The sequence below is a fragment of the Centroberyx affinis genome, unplaced genomic scaffold (assembly GCF_046629955.1).
Source record: "Centroberyx affinis isolate AG114_WGS23_722 - 3 ecotype Tasmania unplaced genomic scaffold, CSIRO-AGI_Caff_v1 ptg005625l_1, whole genome shotgun sequence".
Classification (NCBI taxonomy): Eukaryota; Metazoa; Chordata; class Actinopteri; order Beryciformes; family Berycidae; genus Centroberyx; species Centroberyx affinis.
Window position 1 is genome coordinate 231,059 of NW_027282831.1, and position 18,946 is coordinate 250,004.

An 18,946-nucleotide genomic window follows, 5' to 3' on the forward strand; every position below is an offset into this window, starting at 1 on the left:
ACTGCTGGGCGTCAATGCTGTGCGTGTGTATGTGTCCTCTCCCAGGTCCAGCAGACCCTGTCCATCCTGCAGCAGCTAGCTACAGCCATGGGACCTGGACTCAAACAGCATATCAAATCAATGGGAATCCCTATTATCACTGTACTGGGAGACAGCAAGGTACACACACACACACACACACACGCTCTCACATTCTCAAACACACCAGAAGCATACACACCAGTGTTTCCCCTGTATGCATTCAACTGCATTGGAGCCAAGTATTGCTGACCATATACAGTATGTGTAATGGCTCATTTCTTTCCATCTGAACACAAACTATTATGTCACCATTAATACTTAGCTTCATGGATTCAGCTTTAGGTTATATTAGATAAATAGGATTTCAATAGCAATAAAGCAAATAAGGGAGTGGCTACTAAATGTAACAACAAACAATTTCGATGCTGGAACACTTTAAGTAAAAAGTATATGAAAGGAAAAAATATGAAAAATATATGAATTCACAGGATATATGCAAAATGTGCAAAATGACCGCAGTAGGACATACTGAGACAAAAAAAATAAATGGAATATATGGGGGAAAAAAGCATTCAATATGAAAAATACACTATATGTTGCATGAAAATAAATGAAAATATCCATATACCAAATGAGAATATGAAAAAATGTGAATTTATAGCATAAATACAGAATGATAAGAGGAACAGACACGGTCTTTAATGGTCTTCGTGGGGATATTGGCATATACAGTATGTGGACATGAACCAATGCTGATGTTGGGCATCAATTAAAAGTTGAGGCAAATAATATTGTCTGATCATAGATCTGATGTTGTGTTGTAGGCCGGCGTCAGAGCGGCTGCCATGGCCACACTGCAGGCCTGGGTGGAGCAGACCGGGATGAAGGAGTGGCTGGAGGGAGAAGACCTGGCCGACGAGCTGAAGAGAGAGAACCCCTTCCTACGACAGGAGGTACACAAACACACACACACACACACTTCTGAAGGAGGAACAGAATTCAGTATTCAGCTCTCTAATGTTCAATTCAGGCACGGATTGAGAACAAAGCTCTCCTCCCCTCTCCTCCCCTCACCTCCCCAGTTGCTGGGCTGGTTAGCGGAGAAGCTGCCCACTCTGAGGACGGTCCCGGGGGACCTGATGCTGTGCATCCCCCACCTCTACGGCTGCCTGGAGGACAGAAACGGAGACGTGAGGAAGAAGGCCCAAGATGCCCTGCCCACCTTCATGATGCACCTGGGCTTCGACAAGATGACCAAAGCTACCGGAAAACTCAAGGTACTGAACTGATCGTCAGTACTGTGAATTACATATGAACACAAGAAATATGCTACAAGACATTCTCAGTAAGGCTAGATTGATTTATTGTTTTGCTGATTTATTCGGCCAATATTGGTTATATATTAAACATCAGCTATCAGCCAGTCAATGTTGTCCATCTCTGATATGATGAATACGATGCAGTTGGTTTGATTTGGTTATCTGTGGGAAGTTCTTATCCTTAATTAGTTCTAATGCTTGTTGTATTTCATTATTATTATCTTCCTGGGTTTCAATGGAAAGTTTATGGGCACGATACTTTTCGGTTATGAAAACGGTCAAATTTAAAGATGTTGAATATCTATCAGATATTGTCAGCTTCAATCCCAAAAAATATTGGTGTTGCCCATCAAAACTGATCTAAAATCTGACCATTTTAACTATATTTCAAGTTATCATTCATCTCACATGACATTTCATTAATGTGCACTTGAAACTACTTTTTTAGGTGTTTTATATAAACATGAAAATGATTAACAGTGATGCATTGCTGTCCTGTCTGCTACAATTGATGTCTGCCTCTCTGTGTCTGTCTCTCCTTGTCTCCCTCCTGTCTCTCTCTGTGTCTGCCTCTCCTCGTCTCCCTCCAGCCTGCCTCTAAGGACCAAGTGGTAGCCATGTTGGAAAAGGCCCGGGCGGTGATGCCCGCTAAACCCGCCGCCCCTGCCAAGGCCGGGGGAGGAAAGAGCTCCGCAGGGACAGGCAAGGCTGCAGCGGGTCAGTCTGAAGACACACTATACAACTTTTAGGCCGATTATAACCAAGATTTGGCATTCCAACTGAGCGAGTCAGCGCTAGCTTGTGGGGGTTGTACAGATAATCTTGTCGTGTGTGTGAGGGTTTCAGGACTTTAATCTCTTGCCTCCCGATCCAGTCAAGATATTATTTCAAATGTTTGATTTTTACGTCTCAAATCTGGACAAATCTTGACGTCTGGGCTGGGCAACCACTGAAATCCAGAGACTAGAACTAGCCAATTAGAGTTAAGAAGATAGGAAGAACTCTCTGGCTGCATGTTGTCTTTTCACCAGTTTTGGGTGTTGCTTAGTGTTAGAACTCAAATCTAATTGGTCAAGCGTATGTGCCTCTGCAGTGTAAGATGGGAAAGTGTGTGTAAGTGTGTGATGTCCAATCGTTTGACAGTCTGCTCAGTTGTGTAGTGCAGTGATTCTCAACCTTTTTCATATCAAGGAGATTCTGTCTCTCGGACCCAAATCCGAGAATATTTTTGTTGCCCAGCAAGCTGAAATTTGCACCACTGCCTGTCCTCTCCAGGCTCCAGGTCTCAGCCAGCCAGCGAGGACTTTGTAGATTCCAAACCTGAAACCAAGAAGGTCCGAGGAGGAGCGGCCGCTAAGAAGGTACGTCTGTCTGGACGAACACCCTCCAGCTTCACTTTTTTAGTTCACTTTAGTGCACTATTTGACTTTGTGACATTTTCTATGTGTACACAGGAACAGATATTTTTCTAACCCTTTATAAGGGAAGATAGATTGACTGTCTACATTGAGTGGAATCAGATTTGATTTAGTTTTCCCTGTGTAGAAAGTCACAAGACGATCTGTCCCTGTGTAAATATCCATACGTCCACCATTTGTATTTCAGTTGCTGTCAGTCCTAGTCCTCTTTTATTTATTGTTGTGCATATCAGACATGAATGTGACACTTTTTTTTAATTTCTGTATACACCATCTTGTTTTTATCAGTCATTTCATTACCATGAAGTGTCAATGTGATGTGGTTCTTTCTACTCGACCAGCTCCCCTCCCCCTCCGAGGAAGCTGCCCCTCCCCCTCCCTCCGTGGACAAGGACAGTAATGCTAGTAAAAAGCCCCCCGGCAAAGGGAAGGCTGCTGCTGGCGGTCAGCAGGTAGATGTGTAACAAGTGTCTTCACGGTGAAACTCTGTTTGGATATGCTCTAAATCACTCTCAGCTCTGAACAGCTGATCTCTATGTCCCATACTTAGAATGTTTTTTGTGTTGTTGTGTTTTGACACAACACTCCCAAATCTCCCAGCAACCACAGCTGGCACCATCTTGCAGGACTAATTGGAGAGTTGGCTAGGTCGTTTTTTTTACCAGGACAGAAGCCAGCAAGCCCTTGTAGCAAAGCAATTAATGTTAATGTTAATGTTAGTACTAGCCTCTACTTGCTGCTAGCTACATAACATGAGCTATTGTGCAAAACAAATAAACAAGACAGTGATACTTTGTTGACCAGATAGTAGTATAGCTAGCTAACGAGATGAAATCTAAACACGAAATTAGATTAATTATCTAGATCTAGATTAATCAATGCATTTTGTGCTGATTTAAAAAAAAAAAAAAAAAAAAGTCAATGTCAGACGCTCTATTCCAGTGATTCTCAACCTTTTTAATATCAAGAACCCCTAATTTAGTCCACATTAGAGCCACGGACCCCCATTTGATGAGATCTGAAAATATTATTATTGTCACATTATGATTTTGTCCAGAATTCCATCACTATCTGTATTGTAAGTAGAGAGATAACAGAGAAGCTATGATCAAAACAGTCATTCTTCTACATTCTCTAATTGTGTTAACTTCTTGTAAAAGAAATAATGGTGACGTTTAACAATTGATCAATTTGCTGGGGACTCCCCTGGAACCCCCTCAAGGACCCCTAGTGGTCCCCGGACCCCACGTTGGGAACCACTGCTCCATTCTGCTGGTAATGACATGCAGTGTTTTGCTTACATGGTAAAATAGACTTCATTGTATGGCAGCAGTCCATGCAAACTAATAGACAAAGAACCCGGAAATAGATTGTGAAACGTCATCTAAATTGATTTACATAACAATAGAGGATTATGGGATTTATGTGCAAAATGACTACAATGTGAATATCAATAGTTGAATGGTTAAAACATTCACATTGATTAAACTTTTACTTCTTTTTATTAATGATGAGATGAGACGTGATTTGTGGAAAATCCCACCATGGTGAAACTTCACCTGACTGACCTGAATTTGGCTCTTCACCATGATATCGTGGTAAACCACAAATAGAGTATTCCTGCTTTTTGTACTGTCACATCCACCGCTCCCTGATACGAGAGTAAATAACAGAGCGTCACAAACCCACCGTAAACTGCTGTGACCCGCTGAGGAGACGAGCACCAGACCCGGACAGAGTTTCACAGCGGACACTTGTCGGCCCGACACTCGTTAACCCCTTCCTGGCTTCTTTCCAGCTCGACTCAGGCCTCGCCTCGGCCCGGGTCTAACCCTGTGTCTATCTAATCACTAATACTGCCACCGGGGACCGACATACCACGGAATCATTCAAATCCATATGTTGGATTAAATGAAATCGACATACATAGACATCCGTTTTAAGCTTTTAACAGGAATGCACAGAAGAAAATAAACCTAAATGCGAGGGAGATGCAAAGGCACACATCTATATCTACTTTGCAGCACTACTGTGACGATGACAACACACTGATATGAGAGCGCAGTACATGCATGCCTACAAAAAACAAGCAGAAACCCAGGGGAGATCACAGCACTGCATGATTGTGTCTCTAAATGTGTGTGTCGCATGTTTTGGAACAATGTCACGTCAGCGTTTCTGCACCCTGTTTTTACATGTTAACTTGCACCAAGGCCTCTTTGTCATAACAGCTCCATGTCTCCAGTTTCTACCGCCACTGTCCGTCACCCTTACAGACCTTTGTATACCATCACTTTGTATACCATCATTCTCTATATGTAGTAATTGCGGTATTGCCTCCCCTCCCAGAGCGCCGCGGGTAAGAAACCCCCGGCCAAAGGCGCCAAGGACGAAGAGGACAGGTCCGGACTCATCTTCGTCCTCATCCCCAATGCCAAGGAGCAGAGGATCAAAGAGGAGAAGCAGCTAAAGGTACCGGACTGGCTGAAGAAACTCGAATAATCCCAGAATGTAAAGGAGAAGGGTGACATAGATGATTGGCACAAACTTAAAAAAAACTGGTATTATCCTTTTTGAAATAGTGAAAGTGAATTTCCCAAGGTTCCTGCGAGTATGTGGAGCAGATCCAGGAGCAGTTGTCCACATTACAAAACTGACCGGAAATACTGTTGACTACAAATCGATTGTCCTCTCTCTGTCCAATGTGCCTCGTCTAGATCTTGAAGTGGAACTTCCTCACTCCGCGTGATGAGTATGTGGAGCAGCTTAAGACCCAGATGGCCACCTGTTTCGCCAGGTGGCTTCTGGACGAGCTCTTCCACTTCGACTTCCAGAGACACGTCAAGGCTATAGGAGTCATGATAGAGGTAGGGACTCCTGTGTGTGTTCTTGTGCTTGTATCCCTTATGAGGTCCAAATGTCCTCAAATGGATAGAAACAGATGATGGAAAGTGAGGTTGGCCGGTCCTCGCTTCTACAAAAGCACTAGTTTAGAGTTAGAATTCGATAAAGTAATCCACTCTGTGTGTGTGTTTGACAGAGGTTGGAGGGCGAGAGCGATGCCACCATCAGCTGCCTGGACCTGGTGCTGAAGTGGTTCACCCTGAGGTTCTTCGACACCAACACCACAGTGCTCATGAAGGTGCTGGAGTATCTGAAGCTGCTGTTCGCCATGCTGAGCAGAGAGGGCTACCACCTCAACGAGTACGAGGCCAACTCCTTCGTCCCCTACCTCATCCTCAAGGTTGGCAAATGGCCTTCAAACACACGCAAAGACGTTAAACCGAGCCGTCCTAATGCTATTTTGTGCTCAAAATGGTCGCTGCTCCTCTCTTCTCCAGGTCGGGGAGTCCAAGGATGTGGTTCGTAAAGACGTTCGGGCTATACTGACCATGCTGTGTAAAGTCTACCCGGCGTCCAAGGTCTTTCCTTTCCTCATGGATGGAACAAAGTCCAAGAACTCCAAACAAAGAGCTGGTAAGTCTCAATAGACACCAAACTGTTGTAATGCCACCTAGTATTGGCTGGCTCTGACCAACAAAGAAAGCAGGCTACATAACACTGGACAGAGGATATAACTTTTCTCCTTTGTTTTTTTTTTTTTAACACTGGTCATACAGAACTTATTGATGGTTTCTATCTTCCTCTCTCTGTATCTCTTCTTCCCTCCCCCTCTCCCCAGAATGTCTTGAGGAGCTGGGCTGCTTGATAGAGGGCTACGGGATGAATGTATGCCAGCCGACTCCCGCCAAGTGTCTGAAGGAGATCGCCGTGCACATCGGGGACAGAGACACGTCCGTGCGCAACGCCGCCCTCAACACCGTGGTGGCCGTCTACAACGTCTGCGGGGAACAAGTTTACAAGCTGATAGGAAACGTAAGATTGATGCCATTATCGTAGTACTGTATGCAGTCTCAAGTTAAATCAGCTCTACAGTGGTCTACTCATGTTTTTTTTTTTTTTTTAATCAGGTAGTCTCATTGAGATTGAGATCTCTTCTTCGGGAATAAAAAAAAAAATATATAGATAGCCATTGCAAACATCATAGGTAATGTGTGATGTCATTGCTCCTAATTTCAAAGTGCTTTCAAAGTCGGTTGCATTTGTAAACTGCATACTACCAGAAAACAAAGTTTATGTGTGAAGTCTAACTAGTCATGTGATCTTGAAACATAAACACTTGATTTTAAAGCAAGTAGAGATGAAAATATAAGAATACAAGATATTATCATAATACATTATCATATACAATAGTTAATAAATGCCAGCTCATATGAAGCTTTATGGTCATATGTTAACATAATATATGAAATATAAGGTCTCATACAAAACCTAAAAGCAGTAAACTAGCATCATATGTTACTGTGATACCTTAGGTGAATTGAGATGCACACAAAAGCACAAAGGAAATGCAAGTTCCTCGCATTATCAGTGTGTTTTTGAGGACCAAACTTCATATTTTGTTCTCTCAACCCAAAACTTATTTTGTGGGGTTTTATGAAGGCTAATCAAGCAAAATGACCACATTTTTAGACTACTAAACCACTAGGCTGCATTGTTTAATTCAACCTACCATACATGAAAGGGTCTAGCAATGCTGATGATTAGTCAAACGGCATGTTTTTCTGTCTTACTGTTAGTGAAAAATAACAGTTAAGATTGATTTCCAGTCCTTACCTCCCCGCTCTCTTCCTTCTCTTTTTGCACTCTCCAGTTATCAGAGAAAGACATGAGCATGCTGGAGGAGAGGATCAAGCGTTCAGCCAAGAAGACTCCCGCCGCCCCGGCTAAGCAGAGCGCCCCGGAGAGGTCCCAGAGGGAACATCCGACTAACCCCAACGCCACCTTCCTCCGCAAGCCTGCCCAGGAGGACCCCAACAAACTCAAGTAGGTCACCTGTGGCTCAGGGCTAGTGGGGGGGGAAGATAACCTTAGATGAATAGGAAACAGTAGTGACGCCTGTAGAAAGCAAAGCTGTACCACACTTTAGGACTTACTGGCTTACCGTTCATGGGACCGTTCAACTGATGAAGGTCCTGGAAGCAAAAGATCGCCAAGCACAAAAGATCGAAGATGCATCAAATGAAAACAAAGATTCATTGCATGACCGAAACATTCACGCCAAAAGGTTTTTTTGAAAACATGGTGGATAAATACTCACTGACTACCAAATTACTGAGAAGATATATTACATATATACATATAAAACATAACAAAAGATACTGTATCTTTTCTATCAACACATTCAGCTACATTTCAAGTGGCTAAATCGTTTAAAACATCCTAACAATAAAAAAGAATACCGTGGTTACTTTTCCAAACAATGAATCACCTCACAAGGTCATGTCAATTGATTAGCCTATGTTAACGTCAGATTTCGTAGCTAATGAAGGAGCTAATGCAAACAATCCTCTGATTTGTATGCTCCAGTCCAGTTAGCTGCTCCCTTCACTCAAGCTTTGTAGGAGTTGAGATGATTAATGCACAAGTCAGTGTTGTGCCAATGTTTTAATGCAAGAAAAGTTAACATTTACCTCCTTGCAAATGTAAAAATAAATCAATATAGGCTACTGAAGTACCATGAAACATTTATACATAGGCATTTACAGTAGACTTAAGCAGTCAATAGTTGTAAGTATCAACCGCAATTGTCCAATCTTCAAGTATTTCATCCATGTCAAACTTCAGAGAGTTCTTTCTAAGTTCTTTAAAACCGTGTTCTCCCCAAGGACACAAGTATTGACTTGGTATTGATAACTGACTCATGAGAGTGAGCAGACCTGGAAGAGTAAAGACAGACTCCTTACTGACTTAGCTCTTTGTTTTGCTTTGTTTTTTCTCATTTTTGCATCGTTGACAGGTAGAAGCTAGATTTGAAGCCAGAATTAACTGTTCACAGCAAGAATAAACAGGATATTGTGGGTTAAAGGTAAGGGTTGGATAGGGTAAATATAGCAGATATTATAAACAGGAAGAGTAAACAAGGTTACAAACAGGGACATGAACCTACAGTATAATGTATTTCAAGCAGGTGATGATGAGATTTTACAAACAGGAGAAGGGTAGTGGTAAATCAGAGAGGGGTGCACAAAACAGATCTTAGAGACAGGAATTGAGTGGATATAATAAACACAACTCACATTAGCATTGCACCACCCCCTGTTCTAACCCGTTTTGGATGCGTCCTTTCACATCTGACTCAACAGAGAGCGACAGTCGAAGCAAAACTGTCCTGCAAGCCAGATGTGAAACGGCAAATTCTTCTACTAACATACCTCAGCCCCGGGTTTGTGCAGTGCAATGAAATCAGGTTTTTCCCTACAGTATATAAAGACCCCAACATCCCCAACTACTACTATTCATAAGCATGTTTGCCATTCTATCAACCAACCGCCTCTTTAATCTGACTGTCAGAGCCATAACAGATTTCTACACGCTGTGGATTAACTGTTGTGAGTTGACGGCAGTGAGATTTCACACCATCGACTTTTTTGGACTTTGTGTCTGTTTTCTGCTCACAACTAATCTGTCGTCCTCTCCTGTTCTATTTTACTGAGTCATTGCATGTCGGGTTGCTTTCACAGACCTGAGTACAGACTTTAACTTTAACCCTTCGAAGGAAAATCCCATTTGGAAGATATAAAATCCGGTGTGTGAAACCAACCTCTGTGTCTGTATGTCTTTCTGGCCTGTCTTTTCTGTCTGCCTGCCTGTCTCTTAACCCTTCATCTCTCTTCCCGTGTGATTTCCTCCTCTCTCTCTCTCTCTATTCTGCCTGCCTTCCTTTCCGGATCAGAATAATGTATCGCACATATAGGATGTGAGTACCTCTTCCCTCCCTCTTTTCTCCATTGGAAGAACTCTGTCCTGAATGCAGTCTAATACTCATCGCTCGTAATCTAATGAACTTGAAAGGTTGTTGTTTGAATTTTAGTCGTGCTACTTCGCATTGCTGGGGAAAAGGTTCTATTTTGCTTTACATCAGCAGTCACTGTAAAACCTTTTCCCCACTATGGGACAGTTACCTGGTGAGGTAAAGCAGCAGACTAATGTTCAAAATGTCCTGCTGTCACTGTTGAATGTAGTTCATTCTTATTGTTTCCACCACCCCCTTCGTCTTCCTTATACATATATATATTTATATAGTCTATACATACACACTAGATGGACATGTCCAATGCGTAGTCCTATACAATCCTACCAGCTACAACAAATATAATATTGTCAGTGGCCTACACACACTTTGTATCTTCAGCTAGTCAGATTTTTGGGCATTGGGAAAAAAAAGCTGGTTGATTTTGTTTTTCCCTATTGATATCCATGTATTTTCATCATTTTCATTAATGGTTTGGCCTGGTCCTGTGGCCATGAAGCATTTTCTTCACACAGGAGACAATGCTAGTTGTCAATCACAATAAAAAAAAGGACAAAATGAATACAAGGTGTTTGCAGGACACTGGCTTCTCAGTCAGATGAAATAAGAGAGTCTTATATACCCACTGTTGGCTACTTCCCTATGCAGCAATCACATAGATCCACAGTGCGGCAAGTGGGGGGGAAAAGTTGGAAGTTTGATGCATCCTCGTACCGAGCTGATAAACCCGCGGCAACATAACATCAGGGCAAAGTGTTTTTAGATTGTTGGTCCATCTAAACAATCATTTTGTGATTCTCTTAGCTCGTCGGTATGTTCAAAATGCCGAGACAAATATCCTGTTACTGGCTGTCACCGCTGAGTACCAATGAACAGATCGGTTGTCAGTGTTATTGTGTGTATCTCAAGGCTCCCTTTTTTTAAGGCTGACTAAGGATCAGCTTCTTCTCATGCATATTGCCCAGCTGGAGATGGCAAAGCTGATGTATCAATATCTTTGGCGCTTTGGGGGCATCTCTAAGCACTTTAACCTGAACTTTATTCCAAGAGAGCATTCTACAAACAGGTGGCAGCTTGGTAATAAGCTTGCTAAAAAATAAACAACAATTTAAAAATGACATTACAAAGTGCGAATAATATAATTTGGATGGAGAGCTTGTGAAATTGTTATGGTCAAGTGTCCCGTTAATGACACAATTATTTTGAAAATCGCCATATGGACACATATTAGAAGATGTGACATTAGCTAGAGACCAAAACCTCTTGTGGGAAAAATGTATTGACTTGAGTGAGAAGTTGGGTTGTGGTACCATTGACTTGCATGGAGTTGGGCGGGATTTAGAGTCTTGTCCCATTTTTGTATTGCGATATATTGAATTTCGATATATGACACACCAGTAAAAACTCAAAAACAATGTTTAGATGAACCAACAGCCTACACAGTTTTGCTGGGTTTCTGAGCAGGTGTGAGAGTGCCGGACTTCCTTTTCCCTCACTGAAATTTCAGCCTCTCTCTCTTTGTGGATGTATGGAGTGTTAGGTACTGTATGCTCCAGTCAAGTCTACTGCCTAAGCTGTATGTGTTAGATCCCAACACGTTCACCCCCCAGGCTGTATATTATACTAGGTGTGTTCAAATACCATATAGACAGTTAGTTGCTAAGTGGTTAGATTGTATTGTTGATGTGAATACAGGCATACTCACTGGTCAGCATTATCTAAGTGCTATTATTAAAGAAATACCTTGATATTTCGTATTCGAGATTGTTACATTTCCACTGTGAGGCTTGTCTTCATTGGAACCAATGGGTACTGTTGGCTATTATTTCCAGAGAGAAATGCCAAATCGAGAAACGTTTTTTCCCATAGTGTGTCAAGTGTCTCGGAAACAAAATTAGACCAAATTTCCAAATGTCAAGGTAGCTCTTTGAAGTGTTTTTGTCCAAAGGAGCCAGATGCTCGATGTTGGTTTTAGATCAGTGCTGATCAGCTCCAGTCCTGAGAGTCCGAGGAGAACGTAGACGAGATCCGGCCTTTCTCACACTCCTTCATTCCCGGACATACATTCACATTACACTGAGGACCGCCAAATACTGTAGATCCACATTAAGCCAGCTTATAAAGACCCCCAAACTGAGAATATTCAGGATCCCATGTCAGCCAGGACTGGAGCTAACAGGCACTGATCTATAAAACACTGGACTAAATATACTCTCTCTTCCCCCCCCTCTCTCCTTCAATCCCTCCCTCCCTCCGTCCGTCCAGCCAAGCTCGCCAGAACGCGCAGCACGAGTCGTCCCACCCGTCCATCCCCAAGGAGTTCCAACTGGACCTGGACATGATCGAGACGGACCAGAGCCACGTCAGCGAGCTGCCGGACCTCGTCCAGCACAAACTGGACGAGCTGCTGGAGCCCATCATGATCCCCGAGCCCAAGTTAGTGTGGAGGCACACACTCAATAGACAAAAATCACACAAAGCAGATGCATTGAAGCAGACGGTTCGGATATAAAAGGACATGAAAGCATCTAAACATGGAACCAAAAATGCAAGCAGTTGTGAATTATGTTCTATGATTAATGGTGTGTGTTTGTGTGTGTGTGTGTGTGTGTGTTCACCAGGATGCGTTCTGTCTCTCCCCACTTCGATGAGCTCCACAACAGCACGGCCTCCACCATCAACTTTGTCATCTCCCAGGTGGCCAGCGGTGACATTAACACCAGCATACAGGCACTGGCACAGGTATTACACACACACACACACACAAAAAACTCTTAATTACAAGTTTTTATTACAGTGATTTTAAATAGTAATTGTTGTTATTTTGGCACATTTACACACATTCATGTAAAATCAGATATTTGGCAATATAGGAAAATCCACTTCTCAGCCAGCAGAGGCGCTAGAATCTCCCATTCTGTACTCTTATCCCCTATCCATTCTGCTATTAGTCATATTTGTAGTTCTCTAACCTCTCTACAGATATGCTGCATTCAGGTCATGTAGGAAAGAGGAGGTACAAGCTTCCCACTACAAAATACAGGCTAGTTTACGTCAGCGTTCAGATGGTAAACACTACTAGAAAATACCGTTCACTCAGCTTTCAGGTGGTAAATACTACTTTCTGAGCCATCAGCGTGTTTGTCCCCGCAGATAGACGAGGTGTTGCGGCAGGAGGACAAGGCGGAGGTCATGTCGGGCCACATAGACCAGTTCCTCATCGCCACCTTCATGCAGCTGAGGCTCATCTACAACACGCACATGGCCGACGACCGGCTGGACAAGAAGGACATCTTCAAGCTGTACAGCTGCATCATCGGAAACATGCTGTCTGTAAGTCCGTCAGTTGCTTTGCTAGTTTTTTGTGCTATGGGCCAGTAGAGACCTTACTTTATGCCGCTTGGATCTAAATAGGCTGACTTGTGTCTCTTCCCCTTCTTTCCCTTTCTGTCACCAGTTGTTCTCCATGGAGTCCCTGGCCAGAGAGGCGTCCATGGGCGTGCTGAAGGACCTGATGCACGGCCTGATAACCCTGATGCTGGACGGCAGAGTGGAGGACATAGAGGACGGACAGCAGCTCATCAGATCGGTCAACCTGCTGGTCGTCAGAGTGCTGGAGAGATCTGACCAGACCAACATACTCAGGTAAGTGTGTGTGTGTGTGTGTGTTTCCCCATCTCTCTCTGCCTAGTTGAGTCGAGACTGATGGAGAATATTCTTGATGTAGATGAGATATATTGATGGTTTTAACCTCTCTCTCTCTCTCTCTCTCTCTCTCTCTCTCTCTCTCTCTCTCTCTCTCTCTCTCTCTCTCTCTCTCTCTCTCTCTCTCTCTCTCTCTCTCTCTCTCTTTCTCTCTTTCTCTCTTTCTCTCTCTTTCTCTCTCTTTCTGTCTCTTCCTTTTCCTTCCCCTCTCTAGTGCTCTGCTGGTTTTGCTCCAGGACAGTTTGATCACTACAGCCGGTTCTCCCATGTTCTCTGAACTGGTCATGAAGGTAGGGACAAGATTACACACACATCCTACTAGTATTCACTTCAGGTGCTTCTCAGCTTCTTTGTCATCCATTGAAATGGTTTAACATACATGTCAAACAGTATTGTCAACAGTATTGACCCAGCCTCCAGTAGCCAGATCTCTGTATCTAGTTATAGTGTTTTGTGCATATACATAAGAAAAATTGAGATGTAGCGTTTAAATCGCATTTGAAATTAGAGTTTTTAATTATATTCCTCCCATTCAAGAAAAACCTTAAGTTGTAACAATTAGTTAACTTCACTCACTCTTTTTGATGCTCGCTCCCACAATAATATGCTCCACATTCATTGCAATGCTGCTTTTGTCCAGCAGATGTCGCAGACTTCAACATGACTTTGGTCTTAGAGTTTGGGATTTTTTTTTTTTTAAGGTTGTACAGTCAATGCAAGGTGTTCCTTTGTCAAAGCAGCTATCTAAGCTTATCAAACACTGTGGGAAACCCTGAATGTCTTGTACTAGGCTCCGTTTTGAATTACCAAATATCAAGGTAATTAAATTGGCAAAAAATTGGCAGGGAATTTCCACCAGCGATTGTTTCAGTCTGTCGCCTATCTCAGATGTATTCTTAACATAACTTGAAAACCTGGCCTATTGATTTTCATGTCAGTTTCTGACTTGAATGGAAAGCTCAGATCTTGCATTTGAACAGCAAACAAATGGCTGCATTAGAGCTGTCCAGTTAGACTGTGTATTAAACAATACAGGTCATACAGATAGACAAATAGGCAAACAATGTATATTTTGTGTAACAATATTTCACCCTGGCAAGTAAGATCATATGAACGTGCTTACAGACAAGTGACAACCGCCTCTCTCTCTCTCTCTCTCTCTCCTCCTGTGTGTGTGTGTGTGTTCAGTGTCTGTGGAGGATGATCAGGTTCCTTCCAGAAACCATTAACAGCATCAATCTGGATCGTATCTTACTGGACGTCCACAACTTCATGAAGGTTTTCCCCAAAGAGAAACTCAAGCAGCTGAAGAGCGACGTGCCACACAGGACCCTGAAAACACTGTTGCACACACTCTGCAAGCTGACCGGGGCTAAGGTAACACACTCACAGATATTTACATTAATATTTTGACCACCTCTTTGATTTGTTAAATGCTTCTATTTCCTGTTATTGACCATAGTTATTGATGTATTTATTGATTGATTTGTATTGTATTTATTTATTGATACGTAGATCCTGGACCACCTGTCGATGATAGAGAATCGTAACGAGTCGGAGTTGGAGGCTCATCTCAGACGGGTGGTGAAACACTCTGGAAACCTGTCCGGGCTCAAGACCGACCGAGGCAACGAGAAGGGCGGCCTGCGCACGGTGAGCAACACACACATCACACACATCACACACAAAACACACACACACGCACAAAATTAAGTTCTGCTGCGTAGATGTGGTGATGCACGTAAAGTGAATTTGTCTGCATTACAGGAGGATCGGATGTCGAAGGCTAAAGTCAGTGACATCCTGTCGGAGATCTTCAAGAAGATCGGCTCCAAGGAGAACACTAAAGAGGTCTGCTCTTCTCTATGCTGGTGATATTTGGATAAAGCCAACAGAAACATAGTCAAAAATGGCGTATCAAATATCATACTTTTTTGAGTTGGAGACTGAAATTAGAATCGGTTTTATTGGTTGGTTAATGTCACATTAAACATAACTCAAAAGTGTATAAAAGTTGTATAAAAAAATAAGACTATTTTCTATACAGTATCCACATGATTGACTTTACTGATGGGAAGCTATGGAATTCAGGAAGAAAAAAGAAAGAAAAAACAGAAATATATACAGTATATACTGTATGTAGAGGCTATTGCACTGGTTTCTGAGTGTTTGAACAGCACAAAGAAAAGAAAACTCTACACATGAGCGGGAATGATATAAACACAGTATTCATAGGTATAAATATGTAACAATACAGCCAAAAACATAGAGCTGAGTATATGATAGTAGGTGCACATAGCAAAATATAAAATGGAACTGGAATCTAATCAACTTTCATTATTATTATCAATAGTAGAAGAAGTACTAGTAATATTACTAAACCTTATTTATATAGGACTTATCTAAAAGCAGTCTAAGAGAAGTTCTATCTATGTTGTTCCACTTTCTATTGGTCGCCGATGGTTGATACAAGTCATAGATTACAGTGTCTCATTGTGCTAATGTATGAATATCCTATATCATCCCCAGGGTCTGACAGAGTTATACGAGTACAAACAGAAGTACTCCGATGCCGACCTGGAGCCCTTCCTCAGAAACACCTCCCAGTTCTTCCAGAGCTACGTGGAGCGAGGCCTCCGCATGATCGAGTCGGAGAGGGAGGGCAAAGGACGCATCCAGACCTCAGCAGGTACGCCCAGAGCCAGTTTCATGACTCACACTAGTTTGAAAAAAAGCAGAATAATGTCTTTTAGTGGTTTCTCATCATCAGGATAAGAGCTTTTCTAGCTCATTTTAAAATGGAAAACCTGAGTATTCCTGACCAAGAAAGTGGAATAACACTCGTTGGATGTATGTAAGTGTTCTTATGTATCTTATGTATGTGAGTTCTTCTGCCTGACTCTGCAGTGATCCCCCAACACGGCGTGGACTCCGGTTCTCTCAGCAGTAATGGAGAGGAGCTGAAACCAGCCGTTTACTACGAGAGACTCAAGATCCTCCGACAGAGACAAGGCCTGGAAAACAACTCCAGGGTGGGTATACAGATATATACTGCTTACTGCTATTACTACTGTTAGTTTAGCCTGGTTAATCCTCCGAGTGTTGAATTGTACAATTAGACCCCAGTTATGTTTAAATACCCCTCTGTTTGCTCTATCGTTACTTATATCAACAAGACTCCATATCGAGGGCTTGGAGCCAAAGGGGCGTAAGTGCGTTATAGTAGATTTTACAGGAGAGCCAAAACAAATTTTGATCGAACTTGGATCAGCTGCCATTACCACATCTAAGCACAATATTTTAACTTTTTGTCTTATCAGATTGAGCATTACTATAAAAACAATACTGCTACAGTTTAAGTTGAATTATATTTGTTAACTTTTAAAAAAAAAGTGAATAATACAGTCATGCAGAATATGGGCGTATGTAAGTAAACAATCGTAAAACACATTCATTGTTAATACAAATCTAGCAATTACACTTCAATCAACACTGAAATATAAAACAAGATCAGAATGAATATCTTTATCTTGAAGTAATGCTCAGCAACTTTCACCAAGGCCTTTAAAATTGTAGGCTACAGGGAACATATCAAATTGATTGATACATTTTTTCTGTTACAAACTTTTAATAAACCCCTATAGACATAAGAAACTACTTTTGATTCTAAACGACTACTTTTTTTTCATTTGCTAGTATAATACATTTTTGTATGTGTCCCAGGACGCATCACTTATTGATGTGTCATTCAGAGACCTGTAAAACTCCTCATAACACTGAGGGAGAACTTACTATCAGAGCTCATCTTGACCAGTTCACACTCCTAACATTATAAAATAACATTTTGAATCTATAGGCCTAAGTATTTCATGGGAATATTAACATATTTACATTCATCTAATATTGACCTAGAATATTAATTAGGATATGAATAGCATACTAAAAATGATGTGATCATGCTGCCATGCTTGCATTACTTACATAAGCATGCATTTTGAGTTGACCTAAGTGCTGTTAGAATCCTCTACCCACAATGCTTGTTCAGTGTCAAAGGTGGGGTTTTGCTTGGTGTCAAAAGGGCGTAAGTGCAGTTACGCCCTTTTGACATCAAACAAAACCCTACTTTTACTGTTACGGCTTTCAGTTTTTGTTTAATTAAACTTAGATTTTGGGCAAATTTGAGTATTATATATCAGTTGAAAGGTCTATCTTATCCCCTCCCTTCACAGATGCAGCAGGGCGTAGGGGGCGGCGAGGAGGAGCAGCAGCAGCAGCGGGCGCCCATCTCCTCGCTGCTGTCGTCCAAGCCGTCGGTGGCCTCGTCCACGGACATGCTCCACAGCAAGCTGTCGCAGCTCAAGGAGTCCCGGGAGCTCTACCAGCAGGAGCACAACACGCACTCGCCGACGCACGCGCACACCCGCTCGGCCTCGCCGTCGGCCAACCTGGACGACCTGAAGAAGCGCCTGGAGCGGATAAAGAGCAACAGGCAGTAAGGAGGGCGTCCCGAAATCGGCCGCTTCGAATTCCCCCACCCCCTCCCCCCTATTCTGTGGATTCCGCCATTTCAACCGGTAGTAGAAAAAAAACAAAAACCTAATAGCCTCGTTTTATTTAGTCCGTGTTCGTAATTCATTGTTTTCCGGTAGTCTGAAATAAATTGCACTCGGGATCCTAACCCCCCAACTCACCACCCCGCCCTAACCCTAACCCCCCCCGTATTCACATTTCAGGTAGCGTCAAAGAAGCGTACCCTAAAATCGCAACCCCGAGTCTGACTCCACCCACTGTGCCTGTATGTTAGGTTCAGCTCTATTAGAAAACATTATAGTCCAGTATATTCAGATTGAAACTGTAAAGCTAATTCTGTGTCTGAACGCACCTGAACGCACCTTCGTAGACACACATAACGCCCGGGATTTTTAGGCTTTACACACTGCAGAACATGTCAAACCTAACGATTGTCTTTAGCTTGTATTCAGACTTTGAAACAAACTTACTTTGATTTGAACCGAGTGAAAGTATCTCACCCCACAAGCAGATTGTTTTCATTTTAACTGAACAAAATCTCCATCTCTAAAATGGTGTTGTATGTAGACTTCAAGTTGTTTTTGAAGTGTCGAACTAACTTATCAGATAGTTATTCACTTTTGTAGAGCAAAAAAATAAGATGAATAAGAGTTTAATCCTGAATCTAGGAGTAAAACTTTTGGCAGATTGGTATTTTAATGTCAGACACAGTCAGTCATAGCTCTATAGATTTTCCCCAGTGTCTGTACAGTTTCAAGTTGGTGAACACCAACCAAATCTGCAGTGTGTCCCAAACCCTGGGATAGCCGTGGTGTTAGCTGGTCCTATCATAGCCTCCCATCACCCCCACCCACCCATCCTCTCCCGGCCTTCCCCTCCAGGGTGGCCACCCTCCCTCACACAGACACATCTGTAAACACTCCTGCATACATTTTCAGTAAAAGAAAACAAGAAACCTTGTCTCTAACTGTATTATAATAATAATAAAATAAGTGGACTACCTTTTTTTTTTTCTCTGTTTTAGTATCATGGCACAATATGTTTGTATATACTTGAGGTTGCTAACCACTTTAACGTTA

The 18,946-nt window shown here is 42.4% G+C and overlaps 1 protein-coding gene across 1 annotated transcript in view; it reads left to right on the forward strand.

The window, feature by feature from the left end:
- ckap5 (cytoskeleton associated protein 5) overlaps nt 1–18,049 on the forward strand; it is a 34,178-nt gene extending 16,129 nt beyond the window's left edge. The window contains exons 22-44 of the mRNA XM_071547034.1: nt 46–159; nt 846–974; nt 1,104–1,298; nt 1,931–2,057; nt 2,616–2,705; nt 3,122–3,210; nt 5,108–5,230; nt 5,476–5,625; nt 5,799–6,002; nt 6,100–6,235; nt 6,441–6,634; nt 7,473–7,645; nt 11,898–12,068; nt 12,254–12,374; nt 12,786–12,965; nt 13,090–13,277; nt 13,552–13,627; nt 14,526–14,714; nt 14,853–14,990; nt 15,105–15,188; nt 15,867–16,026; nt 16,224–16,369; nt 17,567–18,049. Coding sequence (XP_071403135.1) covers nt 46–159; nt 846–974; nt 1,104–1,298; nt 1,931–2,057; nt 2,616–2,705; nt 3,122–3,210; nt 5,108–5,230; nt 5,476–5,625; nt 5,799–6,002; nt 6,100–6,235; nt 6,441–6,634; nt 7,473–7,645; nt 11,898–12,068; nt 12,254–12,374; nt 12,786–12,965; nt 13,090–13,277; nt 13,552–13,627; nt 14,526–14,714; nt 14,853–14,990; nt 15,105–15,188; nt 15,867–16,026; nt 16,224–16,369; nt 17,567–17,833 — 3,444 coding nt within the window. The 3' untranslated portion in view covers nt 17,834–18,049. The remainder of the gene's footprint in view (nt 1–45; nt 160–845; nt 975–1,103; nt 1,299–1,930; nt 2,058–2,615; nt 2,706–3,121; nt 3,211–5,107; nt 5,231–5,475; nt 5,626–5,798; nt 6,003–6,099; nt 6,236–6,440; nt 6,635–7,472; nt 7,646–11,897; nt 12,069–12,253; nt 12,375–12,785; nt 12,966–13,089; nt 13,278–13,551; nt 13,628–14,525; nt 14,715–14,852; nt 14,991–15,104; nt 15,189–15,866; nt 16,027–16,223; nt 16,370–17,566) is intronic.
- Nucleotides 18,050–18,946: the final 897 nt, after the last annotated feature.